Source organism: Eptesicus fuscus, chromosome 22 (genome assembly GCF_027574615.1).
Source record: "Eptesicus fuscus isolate TK198812 chromosome 22, DD_ASM_mEF_20220401, whole genome shotgun sequence".
Taxonomy (NCBI): Eukaryota; Metazoa; Chordata; class Mammalia; order Chiroptera; family Vespertilionidae; genus Eptesicus; species Eptesicus fuscus.
The window spans coordinates 27,509,750-27,528,996 of record NC_072494.1 but is presented as its reverse complement, the minus strand read 5'-3'; the positions used below and the strand labels follow the sequence as shown (position 1 = coordinate 27,528,996).

Genomic DNA, 19,247 nt, shown 5'->3' with positions numbered 1-19,247 from the left:
CTATAAAGATCAGATCCATAATACATCAAATAAGGTATTTTTAAAACTTCAGCTTTTCCCAGGTCAGCAACATTGTCCAGTCTTTGCATCTACATATTTGCACTGCTGTTTTCATGGTGATGCTCTTTTTCTAATTTGATATCAATCACTGCTTTCTCTTTTTTAAAATATATTTTTATTGATTTTAGAGAGAGACAGAAACATCAATGATGAGAGAGAATCACTGATAGGCTGCCTCCTACATGCCTCACAGTGGGGATCGAGCCCACAACCCGGGCATGTGCCCTGACCAGGAATCGAACCATGACCTCCTGGTTCATAGGTCGACAATCAACCACTGAGCTACCACAGCTAGGTGAACCATTGCTTTCTTTACAGTCTGGGCTTTCACTTTAAAAATGATCCTGTAAATAACTGTTCACTTGAAAATTCCATCCCTTGTAGGAGAATTTAAGTTTTAAATATTTATGTTGGACCTGCTCCCTGAAATGAAAATATGTACAATGTAGGGGCCCACTCAGGATTTACCATCGTTATCTCTGAACTCTCCTTTCTTCACCACATAAAGAAGCAGAAAGATGACAGAGAAGTCAGAGGGTTCAATGTAACAAAACAGTGGTTTCAGGGCTCCAGCATCTGATTACGGTAATTAGAGACTTGTCCTGCCAACTTCAATATTTTGAAGTTGAGACAAAGCTTTCATTTAAACCTTTCAACTATTCATAAAGCTCGAAGTTATTTTCATTGGTTCATCGGGCATCTTAAATGATTATCCTGAAACACCAGAGATACCCACTAAAATACACTTTTCTCCTTAAATACTTAGGAGTGTTATGCTTTTGTGCCACTAACTTTTCATCATTTTTAGCTTTGTATTTCGGATTCTTTAGCCAGACCTAGAGTCATTAAAGTCTAGAGCTATTCCAAAGGGAGCTAAGATTGTAGGCAGGTCACTCTACATGCTCTTTTCATATATTCTGTCCAAAAATGTTTTATTTGGATAAACTATTTAAATTTCAAAATGGTAAGACAGTCCAAAAGGGTATATATGAAAGAGGAGCAATCCAAATAGAACATGCTGTATTCTGATTTATGAGCTCTACCAATGTTTGTGGGGTTTTGTTGTTCTTATTTTACCAGCTGGAGAAATACAAGTTTCCTAACCAAACATATATCAAAATCTGTATATATCAATGTATTTTGTTGTTGCTGTTAGAATTGAGCCTTTAGTTTAATTTTAGCCACCATTTTGGTCAGTCAAAAAATAGCCCTCTATCTAGCCCTTGTAAAGTTATTCTTATACTAGTAGCCAATAATACTTATTCTGTCCTGCAATGGAATCCAGTGTGATCAATTCATAAAAAATACTCAAGGTACATTAATCAGAAGGGGAGATAATACTTTTCCAAACACATTGGTAGTAGGCTGAAAAATGAACCATTCCTGATGTTCATTAATTTGTTGATTATGAGGATTATAAACAAGTCATTTGCCAATGATTTAAGAAATAATCAATTCCAAGTTCTCCACTATCCTATATAATAAAAGCCTAAGATGCAAATTGGCCGAACGGCAGAATGACCAGTTGCTATTATGTGCACTGACCACCAAGGGGCAGACGCTCAATGCAGGAGCTGCCCCCAGCCCGCAGGCCCCAGGCCAGCCAAGACAGGTGCTAGCTGGGGGGCCCCCGATTGCCCTGCTGGTCGCCCCACAGATCAGCCCTGATCACCATCCAGGCCTAGGGACCCTACTCATGCACAAATTTTGTGCACCGGGCCTCTAGTAGTGAAATATAATTGAGATTACTTTCTCTAAAATGCATTGATTTATCAAATACATAAGATCCTGCTATTATAAGGCACCACTGAAGGACAGAGTTGACCACGGAGCTAATATTCTAGTGAAGAAACACTAAATAAGTACAACAAAGAAAACAACAGATAAATCATTTCCAAGTAAATGTTTCCTTTATTCCTTGAGTTTAGATATTATAAAACAGCATCAAATGTACTGGTTTCCCTAAGTTTCGTCATTCTTGTCTGGGTCAAAAATAAACCTGTTTTCTTATCTAACAGGTTCTTTATCAATTGGTCACTACCCATGGCTGTCTCAATTAAACAACTGTTATATAATTTAGGTTAAATGAAGAAGGAGGAAGAAGAGAAGGAGAAAGGTATAATCAAGGATAAAATACCACTGAGCAGTTTTACTATTATTAATTCAATTAATAAATTACTATGGTATACTAGTAAGTAGCTGAGTTATTTGTAGACTCACACTTACATTTAATGTCTGCTCAGTTTCAGAGAGTTGAACTACAAAGTAATTCTTACTTTATGAGTAATATTTTCATTAATACAGAGGATTCATCTTTTCTGGGTGGAGTGCTTAACATAATACAATATCTGCAACAGCACTGACAAGCCCTTTTCCCACCAGTTTTCCAGGAGCAATTTGAGGTTCAATCAAATGTAACTCCTAGTAAGCCAACTATTACAAAGGTAATAACAAGTAAATATTCACCTAATTCATAAAATAACTATTCCATGTTATTTTTATATTGGTCACATTTCTAAGCCGGAATAAAAATAAACAAATAGCTAAAAGAAATATAATCCAACCCAACAAAACAGTGTATCTCCTACTTATTTTTCAACATCTGGCTTTTAACAACATGTATGTCCTAAAAATAACATAAATTTTACTAATAGGTTCCAAATTATAGACTCAAAATGCAAAATGAAAAATTCAGGTAAAAACTCCCAAAGAGAAAAAACATAAATACTTTCATTAACTATGTATTTCTACTCCTCGAAGTCCAGATATATAGATGTCTGAGAATGCAAAATTAGTTTCCCAGAACAGAAATGAGTCTTCAACATCCTGTAGTAAAAAGAAAGGCTAAAGTTTTAAAAGTAAACACAAATAATTGGAATTATATCAGGAGAAGAGAAAGGATATATAAAAATGAGAGAAACAGAGGAAGCAAAAATAATAACAGAATATTGCCTGCTTAGTGTGTGACAGTTAGTGGGGTGAAGTAGTTAACGTACATTAGATTCTCACGCTGAATCCCTAAGGTCAGTATTCCTATCATTCAACATAAGAAAACCGAAGCTCAGAGAGAATTATCACAACAGTAAACAAAAGAGCCAGGGCTTGAACTTGGACATCTCTTACTCTAAAAACAATGCTTTTAACCACTATCTTATGTTACTTACTTATGCTCTTAATCACTACCTTATGCTATTTAAGCAAGCAAAAAGAAGTAGAAACTATTCACTCTTAATATTTTGTGGCTTCTTTTTATTTTGAAGTAATTTCAAGCACACCTAGGATTTATGGTGTTGGAAGGAGATTTGACTTGGGATGATGAACACACAATACAATATACAAATGATATATTATAGAATTAATTGTACACTTGAAAACCACAAAATTTTATTAACCAATGTCACCCAAATTAATTAAATCTTTTTAAAAAAAGAAAAAAATAACTTTCCCAGAAGAAAAAAATAGAATAGGACAAAAGAGAAAGAGAATTAAACAAATGTGATAAAAAGTTAACGATTTGGAAATCTGGGGAAGATATATCAAACAAAGTTCCTTGTGCTCTTCTTGCAACTTTTAGGTTTGAAAATATTTCAAATTCAAATGTTACAGAATTTAAAAGAGTGTGTATTTTTTACAAACTTGTTTTTCCTTAATCAGAATCATTAGAAAGTAAGTTTGAAGATATTTGGGGTCGTGATACCTTTATCCTCATTATCTAAAATTGAGGAACAGGCTATTGAACAAGAAGCTGAAACAAATTCTCATTTTATCACAATGCTGTTTCCTTCCTTCCTTCCTTCCTTCCTTCCTTCCTTCCTTCCTCCCTCCCTCCCTCCCTCCCTCCCTCCCTCCCTCCCTCCCTCCCTCCCTCCCTCCCTCCCTTCCTTCCTTCCTTCCTTCCTTCCTTCCTTCTTCCTTCCTTTCTTTCTTTTTTTTCATTAATCCTCATTCAAGGATATTCTTCCATTGATTTTTAGGGAGAGTAGAAGAGAGAGGGAAAGACAGTGAGAAACACTGATGTGAGAGAAACACATGGATTGGCTGCCTCCTGCATGAGCCCCCACCAGGGCCTGGGCCAGGGAGGAGCCTGCAACCGGAATCCAGTCAAACTGGCTAGGGCCCAATGCTGTTATCTTGATGATCTAATTCCTAAAAGATACTATTGCTTTCGGATTTAATTGCTAATTCTGTTAGAGTCTGATTAGAATTATCTGTCTACTGCTATGTGGTTGATTTGTATATCAGATTTACACAAACTACACTATGGGCTAGTCCATGAATTTGGAGTAATTGGGTACAAAAGATTAATGTTTCTCGGTAACACATTCAAAGGCTTGAATCAAATCTGTTCACTGAACTATTATACACCTAGTGTTTGATGTGTTGGGTAACCTTTTTCCCATAGTTCCTCAACTTTGACATCTGTCAGTCTGTTTTCTGTATGTATGAGTCTGTTTCTATTTTGTTTGTTTATTTTGTTCATTAGATTCCACATCTAAGTGAAATCATATGGCACTTGTCTTTCTCTGACTGGCTTATTTCACGTAGCTTAATACTCTCCAGGTTCATCCATATTGTCACAAAAGGTAAAATTTCCTTCTTTTTATGACGGAGTAGTATTCCATTGTATAAATATATAACTATTTTATCCACTCATCTACTGATGGGCACTTGGGCTGCTTCGATCTTGGCTATTATACTGGTAAATAATGCTGCATATGTAATTTCATGAGCATGCTACATAAAGTAGATAACAGAATGCTAACCTGCAACACTGCAAAAAAAAAAAAAAATCCTAATGACTAGAGTTCAATATTTGTGTACAATTCTTTTGGTCATTATTCTAAAGTTAAGTTTTCAAAATATTGTATTCAAAAGTTACTTGGGCTCATTGCCCCCCCCCCCCTTCAATGTAGTTGTATTTTTCATTTGAAATATTTAGATTCACTTGCTTCTTTTTGTATTCAACTTGAGAGGACCCTCATTCTTACTGGCTTTACACTACTTTGTGGGTTTAGTTTGTGTATTAAAATGTTATCATCATAACAAAAGTCAAACTGTACAAAAATCATACTTGGAAAGAAGTCACTTCCTCATCTCCAGTCCTTCATTTCTATTCATTCCCAGTAGATAGCCAATCTTATTGGTTTCTTGGCTTTTCCTTCCTGTGTTTCTATTTGGCAAAACTAAGCACTCATGTAATTGCTATCTCTCAACCATTCAATGCATCCTGTAAACTATAAGCTTACTATTCTCAGTTCATAGAATAGTCATTCTCTGGGAGAGCCTTGACTCACCATCTCAGTGCAAAAATCTAATTTCTGAAGACTGCAATAAGTTTTGGTAAGTGTTCCCAAGCAAAGGTTAGGTAGTCAATAAATTGTTGAATAAAAATTCATGGAAGAAAAGTGAAATGAGCAACATAATGGAACAAACAAGGACTAAAAAAGATACACTAAAGCAGAGGTCATCAACAGTGCAAAAGACTGTATCCAAACTTTTCTAGGATTTTCCCCCAAACCAAAGAAACAAACAAAAATAAGGATCAGCAGAAATTTTAATGTGAGACATTTCAAGGCACCAAAAAAAGAGAAGAAAGTAGTTGTCTGAACTTTAGAGGGAAAATGTACCATGCCAAATGTTGTTGAGAAGGAATTATTATAGTTAAATCAAGAAAAAATTCTTAATTAAAAAAAAACTAATATTTTTCTTTCAGAAATGGCAAGATCAGTCCATGCTGAAAAGAGAAATTTTTTTCTCTCAAACATACACTAAGTAAACAAAGATTGTATTTACCCCAGGACTTGGAGCTCTTTTTTCAGCTTATTTGTCTGTTTTTGCCCTACTATTAATGAATAGGCTTGTTAATTCTCTTATGTCAATCCTATTACCTATTCAGAGCTATTTCTGCAGGGGTCATCATATCCAGGGATCTTAAATCTGAGCTTAAACCTGTCCAAGGTCAAGAGGAGTTCTGTCCTCAGGGATTCTTATCCACTGAACATAATCAAGGACACCAGGCACAGAGAACCAAACTGTGAGTCACCGATAGTCTTCTTGATAATTTCTAAAAATTTACCTTCATGGAAAGAATAATGATTTTACTGTTTATGTATTATTGTGTGTTCTTTTAAAATATTGCAAGTAACATTAAGTAATAATTTACTATAAAGACAATTAAATAATGTGTTTCTTTCCTTCTTAAAGTGATTTGCACCAGACATCTTCACTAATGTAAATTCAGGATAAACATGCAATTTTCAGTCTGATAATTCTAGAAAGTTAAAATAAAACCACGCATAGAGAGTTAACTTTAAAATTTTAAATTCTTCATTCCTCCCTTTGAGTGAAAGAAGAACTGAAGGAAAGAAGTGATGATTTCTTGCACTTTATATTTGAAGGTTTGACTCCTGGGATGTAAGAGGGAATATTACATTCAACACTAAAACACTCTCAGATCTCTGAACCAAACACTAAATGAGTTGTATGTTCTCGGGCTTTTTCCTTAATATTACATATTTTTGTTGCTTTGTTTTAACCTTTAAAGTGGGAATAATAATACAGGCATTTGCTTCAGAAGGTTACTTCAAAATTTAATGAAACAGAAATGATGTTTTTAAAAGAAAAGAGCATAGGAAGTTTGTTGATGTTTGTTAAATTAGGTGAAATATTTCTTTCAGTTGGTTTCATTTTGTTGCTATATTGTATGTATGGAGGTGATTATTTTTTAAAATATATTTTTTATTGATTTCAGAGAGAGGAAGGAAGAGGGAGAGATAGAAACATCCATGATGAGAGAGAATCATGGATCGGCTGCCTCCTGCATGCCCCACACTGGGAATCAAACCCACAACCTGGGTATGTGTCCTTGACCAGAATCGAACCCGGGACCCTTCAGTCCGCAGGCTGACACTCTTCCACTGAGCCAAACTGGCTAGGGCGAGGTGATTATTAATACAATAAATTTTACAGTTTCCATCATGAGAATGAAGTAAGATTTTCTCATTGTTTTTCCCATGCAATATATCTATTAACTGAAAAAATAGCTTTAATTATAGTATCCATTTTAAATGCATATTTTTGACTACTATACATGCTACTTAGAATCACCTAACATTAAAAGCTAGCAAATTTTTTAGAGATAATCTCACTCAGCATGGTGATTCTTTGCCTAAATATTATGTTTATAAACTGGGTTTGGTATTACATAAGTTGTCAAAATATATATGAACCATTCACAATAATGTCTATAATGAAATTCAAACCATATGTGCTGGAATAATGTATATATGAAATATAGAGATATTTAAAACAACGTATGTGTTTTGAATTCCCTGCAAGATCCTGACCTTTCTGTTTTAAAATCATTTTTTAATAAGAAAGAAAAGGCTGAACTGTTTTCTACAGGAGTTCAATGTGACGTTGGGAGGACAGTCCTGACAGGGGTTAAAACATCTGACACTAATATGTCAGCCTTGGTGAGAACCTTGGCCTGGCTTAGTTGATCAGATTAGCTCGCAGTCACCTTGGAAAAGGCAGGAGAGCAGAGACCTCCGGAGATTCATGGTTAGAGGCAGAGAAAGGTAGGACATGGAGCCCTGCAAAGGGTGGGCGCAAAGAGTGTAATACCCTACAGAGCACAGATCAAGACAGGATCTAGGTTTCTATCAAAGTGCAGGTGAAGCGGGATTTCTACAGATTTTCCCACCTAGCAGTCTTGCTTGGTTTCAGGTAGGCCTTAAAGATAACTTGCTAAATTCTACTCTAGTTGAGTTAAAAAATTATTTTAATCAAGCCCTTCAGTACTGGATTCCCAGTCAGTTATTTCTATTCATGGCTAGTCATGTTCAGATACAATAATGTCATGTTCAGTAGTGCTTTCTCTGAAACAGCTGCTTATCTGTTTCCAAAAGGAAACACATGCTTTCATGTATAAGGGAGAAGGAAGAGTATTTGTTTTAAACTGCACACACAAAAAACTTATTTTGAAAATTTCACATTAGAGGTACTTCAATGCTCTATGTTTTCTTTATTTTTTTATGTCTGTGGAAAGATGCCATGCATGTCTTAGGTAGAGGGTAATTTTGTTTGGTTGTTTTAATCTTTTTACTCTGTACTTAGGGAAACCAGTATTAGAACACCATCTAAAACCTTTCATTATAATTTTTATATATATTTTATTGATTTCAGAGAGGAAGGGAGAGGGAGAGAGAGATAGAAACATCAATGATGAGAGGGAATCACTGATTGGCTGCCTCCTGCACTCCCCACACTGGAGATTGAACCCACAACCCGGGCATGTGCCCTGACTGAGAATTAAATCAAGACCTCCTGGTTCATAGGTTGACACTCAATCATTGAGCCATGCTGGCAGGGCATAACGATAATTTTTTTTTAAAAATGAATGAAGATACTTTTATCTAAACCTCGGCCCTACTAAATAAAACAGAGTACTTCTATTGAGCCTTCTCTCCCCTGGCATCCATGCCTTTTATTTCTCAACAGAAAATAATAGTTATTGAAACTATTACTAGGACATCAGAACAACCCAGACACTAGCCAAGGAAATAAGTGGCATGTGTATTACCTGACATGCAGGGGCTTCTTGGCCCATATTTTTGTAGGCTCTTCTGCAGCATCCAAATGTGGGTGCAGGAGCAAGGAAAGAACTGGGGAAGAATCCAAAAATCAACTAGTTAATCCTAGGTGAGCCTCCTTTCCCCAGTGGTAATTCTTAAAGGATCAAAGCAGACCCTGAGAAATCCACAGTCACCAAAGCTTTAGAAAATGAGGAAAAGGCAGTCTGTCTCCGAACCCAGAACACAGACATATTGGCCAGCATCTACATAATTTAGGTAATTCTTTGCAAAAGTCAAAGCCAAGTGCTATAGAATGAGTTGTAGTCCTAAGAATTCAGATGTGGATTATCTATCCTCAAATGTAACAATCTGAAAATATTAAATGGAAAATTCCAGAAATAAACATGCATATGTTTTAAATTGCATGCTGCTCTGAGTAGTGTGATAAAATCTCATGCCAACCTACTCTGTCCCACCCGGAACATGAATCATCCTTTTGTTCTGCATTTCCATGCTGTACATATAATACAATAAGATATTTTGAGAGAGAGAGATCACATTCACATAACTGTTATTACAGTATACTGTTATAATTATTCTATTATCAGCTATTTTTGTTGATCTCTCACTATGCCTAATTTATACTTTATCATAGTTATGTATGTATAGGAAAAAGCATTATATATGCTTGGCACCTTCAGTGGGTGCGAGCATCGGTCGCTGGCCCTGATCACCCCTCAGGGCTTCTCCACCTCCCCCTCCTCCTGAGGGGCAATCAGGGCAGCAGCTGCCGCTCGCACCCACTGACGGTGCCAGCCCCACTCGCACCTGCTGCTGGCGCCGGCCCCCGTCACTCCATGCCATCAGTGGGTGCAAGCAGGGCCAGCGCTGTCAGCATGTGGGAGTGGGAGTGGTGGGGTGGGAGCAGCGCTACCAGCAGACAGGGGATCAGAGGCTGGGGCGGGTGGGTCCAGGCAGGGGCGCGGAGGATGGGCCGAGACCCACCCCTGTGCCCACTGCAGCCTCGTGGCCCACAGTTTCTTTCAAGGTGCACAAATTCGTGCACTGGGCCCCTAGTATACTAATATAATCAAGGAATCATGTTTCCCCCAAGTAACTGAATTATCTTTTCAGTAAAGGGATTTCTTTGAAATTGTCAAGAGTCTTTGTAAAATGAAATTTCTTTTTTTTTTTTTTTTCTCCACTAGATTGCCAACTAGGATGACAAGAAGCAAGCTAGGCTTATGTCTCTTCAATATTTGAAATAAATTTATTTTTGTATTTTAAAAAATCTTATGTACATTTATTGCAAATAGTAACTACCCCAGGTTAACTATCTAATAGTAAAATAAAAGACACTGGCTTGAGTCTCTACTTTGCTGGGGACTAAACAGCTATTGAAGTTGTCAAATAAGCTTTCATTACTTTGCTCTGTAATGTTCTTTTGAAGCAAACCAATGATATTCATTTTTCTTAGATGCAAAAATTATTTTTAAATAATTGCAGTCATTAAGTAGCTTCTTTTGTTAAAAAAGATTTACTTATTTCCATTTTCCCTGATTTCCATTGTCCTTTATTCCTTTTCATTACTAAATCCATTCAAATTTAATTTAGTATTATTTATTAAACTTAAAGTTACATATATATTGAAGAATGGATAGATATTCCCTTAACAGCCTTCTCATAAAAGCCTTTCCTGTTCAAGTAAATAAAATTAAATTGGCAAAGACCTTTGACCTCAGTGTAATCAACTCACTCTGGGGTTTTTGCATCCCCAGTGCTTCTGCATAGGGACTGTAGTGAGGGGAACAATAAAATTATGAGACCAGTCCAAACGTTGGGAGCAGAACTGAAAGCAAAAAAAATAATCAAGACAAAGAGTTCTGTTTACCATTCTGTTCCTTGGGAAAGCACCAAATAGACCAAGTCCAAGGAGAAAGTATAAACCAATAAAAATATTTTTGGACTAGGATCATAGCTTAAAACTGACTTTGAAAGAGACAAAGGGAAAATTAGAAGAAATAAGGGTGAAAAAGTAGTGTCCTAATATCTGCTGCTAATATATATCTTCCGGGACTTGAAACCTTCAAGAAAATCACAGCTATATGGGCCCCTTAGGGAATGTGGTATGTATAACAGAGTTTTCCAGAAAATGGAAATATAAATAAGCAAATAGGTTGGATTTGAGTGTGAACTAAGAATAAATAGGTTCTACACGAGGGCATCCAGGGATTTCCTGTGAATAAACTCCACGTGCTTTTGTTAGATTTTTGTGATGTATCTTACAGTTTTTCAAAATCTATAGGTATAATTACTGGTTTTCACTGACTTAGTGGGTAACATCCCCAGAACTTGCTCTGGAACGGAGAGATGTTATGATGTGAGGTTTTGAATAGCACTGTACCTTAGAACATCATTCTTTAATGCCAATTCAGAAGTTGAATTTGTCAGACTGTATTGAGAAAAAATGGCAAGTAATTTAAATTCCATCCTTTAGCTTCCTCAATTGTAAAGTGGCATTAATAACTAGCCCAGCCACATACGTCTGTGTGAGAATTAAATGATTTTTGACACTTAAAATAATTGAAACAATGCCTGGTACATAGTAAATGTTCATAGTAAGTATATAATTATTATGAATTAAAATGTTTTTATTATATAAAATATTGAGATATAATTCTACAAATTTGGTAATAAACACTAATAAAAAAAAGAAAATCAATAATAAATAATGTTCACTGAGCCAGACTGGTGTGGCTCGTGGTTGAGCATCCACCTATGGACCAGCAGGTCACAGTTCGATTCCTGGTCAGGACACATGCCCCGGGTTGCAAGCTCAATCCCTGGTAGGGGGCGTGCAGGAGGTAGCCAATCAATGATTCTCTCTCATCATTGATGTTTCTATCTCTCTCTCCCTCTCCCTTCCTCTCTGAAATCAATAAAAAAAAACTGTTAAAAAAAATGTTCACTGAGTACATAGACCTAAATTGAAGGCTTTTTAAGTAAAAGACAAACTGAATTATATAAAATCCTTAGGTCCAAATATCTTTAATAATACAAATATTAATGTCATTTTATAAGCAGATAGAAACATATTAAACACTTCATCACTTAGTGATAATCCTTAGCCTCCATGGAACCTGACAGCAGAGGAATATTTATGTATTTATCTATCTTCTTATTTCTGATCTATCATTACTTCTTTGCTCATCCTATAGATTATAACAAATCTAATCTCTAAAATGGAAGAAGCCAAAAACCCAAGTTTGGAAGAAGACTTTGAAGGACAGGCGACACATACAGGTAAGCAAAGCAATAGGAATAAAACTAATTATTAAAGTAAAATTAAACCTGAAGATCTCCAATGTTCTTAGTGCCACTATTCAGTATGGAATTTGTTATACTTTTGAGTGGTCTGATGGAATCATCTAAAAATAATTGAGTGGGTACATTAATGTGAGATCAAGTACTTTAAAAAAATTTTACTTAGAAGTTAAGGAATGAGAACTTTAATTTGAAACACTAGTTATTGAGGATTTCTTGCTGCCGGCGCTCATAAGACCTATGTACTATCCTCTCTCCTAAAAGCCCCCACTATGAACTTCCTTTGCAATTGTAAACAGTAGTAGACCAAAAGATAAATAAATAAAGTTTTTTAATTTGTTACTCTGTAAAAAGTAAAGGTAATGATAAAACATTCTTAAATCAATATTCCTCCAGAAAAACCTGACAAGACTGCCAGAAAAAAATGTGTGAGCAACAAAGAAACTGCTTAAGTAAATTAATATCTATACAATGAAATACCATTACTCCAGTTTTTTTAAAAAGGAAGCATCTCTGTATGTATGTATGTATGTGAAAATAATCTCTGAGATACATTATGAGATTAAAAAAAAAGAAAGCAAGGTTAGGGAAAGTATGTATAATATACTACCATTTTTTAAAAACAAGTTGAGAAATGATTTATATATATATATATATATAAACACATGCTATAAATGTACATATTTTATATATGTAAAACATACCTGGAAGACGACGATAACACAAGTAAACAAAAAACATTAATTGCCTAAATATAATGAATGCAAGGGTGGGCAAAAGTAGGTTTACAGTTATTCATATGGAAAATAATCTATAATAATAAAAGCATAATATGGAAACTGACCAACAACTGAACAGCAGAACAACCGTCTGGACGACCACGCTATGACATGTACTGATGCCAGGCCAGCCAAGGCGGGTGCAATGTGATTGGTTGGAGGGCCCTGCCATCGCCCCACAATCGCCCCGCAGAGGGAGGCCCAGGCCACCAGCTGGCAGGGTGATTAATCGGGGGGCTCTGCCATTGTCCCAAATAGGGAGGCCACCCTCTGTAGGGCAATCAATCGGGGGGAGGGGGGGGAAGGCTCTGTGGAACTGGGAAACTGCGGGGGGTGGAGTGGCGGCAGATGCAGGCACAGGTGGGTGCGGGCAGGGGGCAGGTCCAGGACTGCGAAAGCCAGGGCTGTGAAACCAGGGCTGTGAAACCGGCAGCCAGGGGAAGGAAGGCCTACCCTTACATGAATTTCGTGCATCAGGCCTCTAGTCTATATATATATATAAAATCCTAAGCAACTGGTTGACGGATCAACCAGTCGATATCTTTATCCCCAAATTTTGACAATAGTTCAAAGTCCATAATTTGCATTTTCATCAATGCAGCTGTTTCAGAAAGATTCTTAGCCAAACCCTATTTAACAGGATTAATGTGGAGAAAACATTTTTATGAGGATGGTAGTCAGAAATTTCTAGCCCAAACAAGATGTTAGTTTCTGATACAGAACATGACAAGTCTATTCCCATGGTGACACACGAATATCAATGTTTACAGTCCTTTTGAAAATAAAAAGGGAAACAATTGATTTTAATTGTGTTTCAGGACCCAAAGGAGTAATACATGATTGGAGAAAGTTTAAATTAGAGAGCGAAGATAATGACTCAGTCCCACCAAGCAAGAAGGAGATTCTCAGACAAATGTCTTCTCCTCAGAGTAGGGATGACAAAGACTCAAAAGAAAGATTCAGCAGAAAGGTAAGCTAAGGAAAATTCAATAAATAATTTACAATGTGTAAACATGAGTCATGGTTTTTTACAGCACTGTTTTTTTTAAGCTTACTTATATACTTGTTATATAAGGTGTATGTCTATGTGCATGAAGAGATACATTGGAAGATGATCTCTACGATGTTAATGGAGATTATCCCAGAGTATCAGAGTAGTGACATTACTTTCTGCCTTTAGGTTATCGTTTATTTTTGAATCGTTATAATTAGCATGTATTAATTTATATAACAACAATATTTTCCATTTATTTTTATTGATTTTTAGAGAGGAAAGGGGAGGGAGAGAAAGACAGAAACGTCAATGATGAGAGAGAATCAGTGATGGGCTGCCTCCTGCATGCCCCACAATGGGATCGAGCCTACAACCCAGGCATGTACCTGACCAGGAATCGAACCGTGAGCTCCTGGTTCACAGGTTGATGCTCAACTACTGAGCCATGCCTGCCGGGCAACAACAATATTAATAAAAGAAACCATAAAGTGATTTTTCACTGTGGAAAAAATCACTTTAGTGGATTCTCTTCAAACTAGTATATTTGAGTTTTTTTATATTGATTCTCAACAGACAGTGCTTCAGAAATATATTTGCTTCCAGGCTTCTGGCCACTGTAAAAGTCTAAGATGTTGGTTTTGGTTCCTTCACTGAGTCATTATGTGATGTGGGTGAGACAATTAAATTTTCCCATCTTAGGAACTGTAACACCTCCTCCACTTGCTTTATAGGATGTGAAGAGAAAATAAGTGTAAAAGTGTTTTGAAAAATGTAAAATGCTACACAAACATGAGACATTATCATTGTTAAAGCTGTACTAAGGTTAAGCTTTAGCAATGTATCTAATCATTAAATATCTATATGCTTGAATATGTGAATGGAACAAGTTCTCATAAAAATGCTCAAATGTTTAAATCAGTATTTGTGTGGTTTAGTCTGTTTAAATTAACATAATTATAGTAGCAATGTAAAAATTATACAACATATTTAACAATTTTTAGGTTTAAAACAAATTAGTCCTGCCGGCGTGGCTCAGTGGTGAGTGTCAACCTATGAACCAGGAGGTCACAGTTCGATTCCCAGTCAGGGCACATGCCCGGGTTGTGGGCTCAATCTCCAGTGTGGGATGTGCAGGAGGCAGCCAATCAATGATTCTCTCTCATCATTGATGTTTCTATCTCTCTCTTTCCTTTCCTCTCTGAAATATATAAAATATATTTTTAAACAAATTAAATTGAGACAATAATCTTAAAGCAGAAAAAATATGATAAAAAAAGAATGAGGGCATTAGAAAAACAAATATAAGAGGCAGAAACAAGAGGATGTATGAAAGCATCAGATACTTTTACTTAACCTGAACCTCAGTATCTTCTGTAAAATTATGTATTAACAGCTACCTCATAGGTTAATGGGGGGATTAAGTAAAATAATCTATGTAAATTGCCTAAGATATAGATTTTTCTTAAATCCCACCTTCTTGCCTTCTCAATTGTCTACTTGAAATACTGTCAGCAGTTGCTGTTTGAGAGGCTACTGATGAGAAGGCTGATTTGATCCCCCTGAGAACTGTCCACCTTCCATGGTTCTTGGCTGCTCCACAGCTCTTTAGACCCTTTATTGCTCCTTTGTACCCTTTCTTCTTCTACTTCCTCCTCCTTATTTTAAAAAAGAAGGTGGTTGTGGGGTATGGGTTTTTAACATTCTGTTGAGTAAGTTGATAATGTGTAGTTCTTATGAAAGGTTCTGCAAATAATTTTATATTCTATCTGTAGTGATTAGTTGCTGCGTTGGAAGATGAAAGGCCATTTCTTGCTTTAGCCTAAACCAGTGGATAAGAATTGCCTAGAGGGCTTGTTTCAATACGGCTCACCCAGTCTCACTCTTACACGTTCTGATTTGATAGATCTGGGGTGGTGCCCAAAAATTTGCATTTCCCAGCACTTCTCAGGTGATGCTGATGCTAGTATAGCAGGAAACTCCTGGCTAATCTGATGAACTCTAAATAGTAGTAAAGTTGTCTTGGATCTTAGTCTACATATCCAAAAAAATCAGTCAGTGATAAGATATGACCTTTTTATTTGTATTTATTTTTTTTAATATATTTTATTGATTTTTTTACACAGAGGAAGGAAGAGGGATAGAGAGTTAGAAACATCAATGAGAAACATCGATCAGCTGCCGCCTGCACACCCCTCACCAGGGATGTGCCCGCAACCAAGGCACATGCCCTTGACCGGAAACGAACCTGGGACCTTCCAGTCCAAAGGCCGACGCTCTATCCACTGAGCAAAACCGGTTAGGGCAAGATATGACCTTTTTAACAACTTTCGTGGAGGAGACACTAATGTCCAAAGACATTTGTTGAGGACACGTTTAAGTGTGTGTGTGCGCGCGCGCGCGCACACACGCTTTATGAAAGTCACTCCAGAGTAGACCCTGCTGGTTTGTATGTGAATTTTTGTTCTCACCTGAAGTGATGGGCAGCTAAGCGGTACATTTCTGACTGAGACTGTGATCATCTCATTGGCTCAGCTATACTCAGCAAATCCTTATGTATGCATTGATGTCATGAAATAATTACTGAACCCCTACTTTGTGTCAGACATTATAGCCGATATTGAAGAGTAGTGAGTGAGACAAATAAAATTCCTGCCCTCACAGAATGTATCAGTTAGAAATATTAATATTAAACACTTCAACAAATAAATATTTAATTCAATATCAGGTAGTGTTTATTGCTATGAAGAAAAACTAAACCCATATATGGAATAGAAAGCTTAGGGCAGGGATTCTTTTAGGTAGAGTAATCAAAGAAGGTGACATTTGAACAAGCTTGAATGAGGTAAAGGAGAAGGTGACTTTGGGGGTGTGGGGGGATAGCAAATGCAAACTCTTTGAGTGAGGATGGGTTTGGTGTGTCTAAAGAATTGAATTTCTGGCTGAATGGTTTCTATAATTCTTTTTATTTATTCCCAGATGAGCATTCAAGAATATGAACTAATCCACCAAGACAAAGAAGATGAAACTTGCCTTCGTAAATACCGTAGACAGTGTATGCAGGATATGCACCAGAAGCTGAGTTTTGGGCCTATATATGGGTTTGTGTATGAGCTGGAAACTGGGGAGCAATTCCTGGAGACCATTGAAAAGGAGAAGAAAATCACCACAATCATTGTTCACATTTATGAAGAGGGCATTAAGGGCTGTGATGCTCTAAACAGGAGCCTAACATGCCTTGCAGCCGAATACCCTGTGGTCAAGTTTTGTAAAATAAAAGCTTCTGATACAGGTGCCGGGGACCGCTTTTCCTCTGAGGTACTCCCCACACTGCTCGTCTACAAGGGTGGGGAACTCATAAGCAATTTTATTAGTGTTGCTGACCAGTTTGCTGAAGAATTTTTTGCTGGGGATGTGGAGTCTTTCCTAAATGAATATGGGTTACTACCTGAAAGAGAGATATATGCCCTAGAGCAGACAAACATGGAAGAAGATATTGAGTAAGATTCCCTATGTCAATATTTCATATTTCTCTTCTACATATTAAACATTGATTTGGTAGTATCCATATTCTTTTAGAGAATACCAAGTATGGACATGGCTAGTCTAATGTGGAAATAAAATCAGGTTGGCACTAAGGTTGTATGAATAGCATTTCTTAGTATTAGTTACTAAAATTGATATTAGTATTAGTTACTAAAATTGATATAATGCTTAATTAAAAAATATTGTAGTCTTCAGAAACATATTAGTAGACAAAGAGAAAATGGATAATATTGTGACAGTTTTCAAAAATCCCTTTCAAGTTATGTATTAACATTTTTACTCCTTGTTTTTTTCCGCAATGTTATTATTTGGACTTTAAAAAATATATAATTAAGCCCTAGCCAGTTTGGTTCAAGAGGATAAAAGCATCGACCTGTGGAAAAAGGGTCCTGGGTTCGATTCCGGTCAAGTGCACATGGCTGGGTTGTGGGCTCAATCCCCAGTGTGGGGCGTGCAGAAGGCAGCCGGTCAAATGATCCTCTCTCATCATTGATGTTTCTGTCTCTCTCTTCCCCTCCCTTCCTCTCTGAAATCAATAAAGATATGTAAAAAATATATATATCATTAATTATCATCTTGCCTACATAATAAGAATAAAGTCTCATGAGGAAATAAATATTGTATTTGAAGTCTATTCTTTCTCAGGTATTATAGCATCAAGGTCCTAAAAACATTATATAACCTAAAATTTTAGAAATATCATTCAGAAAGGTATATTCCAACCAAACTAATGCACAAGAAACTTAGAAACTTTGTAGAGCATTAAAGTTGTAAGAAAGAAAAAAGAAGCATTTGTTAGAAATAAAATTTCAGAAGTTAACCTTATCTATTAAAAAGACAGTGTAGAAGCAGGCTTTTTTTATTCTTGGGACAAAAGGATAACATTTAGTATTAATAATAATCGCCAATTATGGGCTAGTAATTTACACATATCATTTCTAATTCTTAACTACAATCCTGCAAGTAGATAATATTCTTCTCACTTTATAAATGATGAAACTGAAGTGAAGTAGAAGTTCAGGTTTGTACATATTCCCCTAGTGAAACAATGTGGAAGCCAGATATTTCTCACAAATTCTAGTCTCCACTCTTCTAAATTACTATTTTATAGCTTCTCTTCTTTCCTAAACCTTTAATACCATTTCCCCCCAATCTAAACACTTCACTTTGCTCATACTTCATTGAAAAGATAGAAGTTATCAGATGAGTCCTACCTCATCTCTCCATCACCAGTCTAAAATGTGCACCTGTAGCCTGGCCAATCGATGATTCTCTCATCATTGATGTTTCTATCTCTCTCTCCTTCTCCCTTCTTCTCTAATATCAATAAAAATATTTTTTTAAATATGCTCATCTATAATTTAAAGTTTCCAGCCATCCCTCATTTCTCTGCTTTTTCTTTACGATCATGTCTCTTGAAAGAAGTATCCAAAGTCACTACCTTTATTCCTCATTTCCCATTTTTTCATCCCACTTCAATCAGGCTTTATTATTGACCAATTCCCGATATATAGTTGCTACAATAGATACTGTTTTTGCTCACGAATCTAAAATTCCATCTTCTATTCCTCCTTATTAATAGAGAAAGGCATTTTAAATACCCTATGGTTGATGAATACTAGACACAAAGTAGAAAAGTTCTAGAATGGAGACATGCAAGGTAATATAGATATATAAAATAAGGAGCTTAAAAACATGTTTTATCCTATCAACTAATTGCTATCAAATTTATTAATCCCTTACAGAGTCTTCTGTTAGGGAATTACTGGAATTTAAAGAAACCATAGCAAAAAAAAAAACCAAAAAAAAAACAGGAGCCTTAGATGAGATATTTATAATTTTAAAACTCGTTACTAGAACAATTGTTTAGATTGACATTAATTCCATGGACTGGTAGCAAGTACTTAAAAAGATGATAGCAAAGTAGTGAAGAAGAACAGTCAAGTGGGTATCTCAAAAGAGAACAACAAT

General features: G+C 36.2%; 1 protein-coding gene across 1 annotated transcript; it reads left to right on the top strand.

Moving 5' to 3' along the window:
* Window positions 1–6,073: 6,073 nt before the first annotated feature.
* On the top strand, window positions 6,074–17,234 carry PDC (phosducin). Its single transcript, XM_008145964.3, has 4 exons — window positions 6,074–6,094; window positions 11,855–11,939; window positions 13,558–13,709; window positions 16,710–17,234. Exons 2-4 carry the CDS (start codon window positions 11,879–11,881, stop codon window positions 17,232–17,234), a joined length of 738 nt encoding a protein of 245 aa, XP_008144186.2. The 5' UTR covers window positions 6,074–6,094; window positions 11,855–11,878.
* Window positions 17,235–19,247: the final 2,013 nt, after the last annotated feature.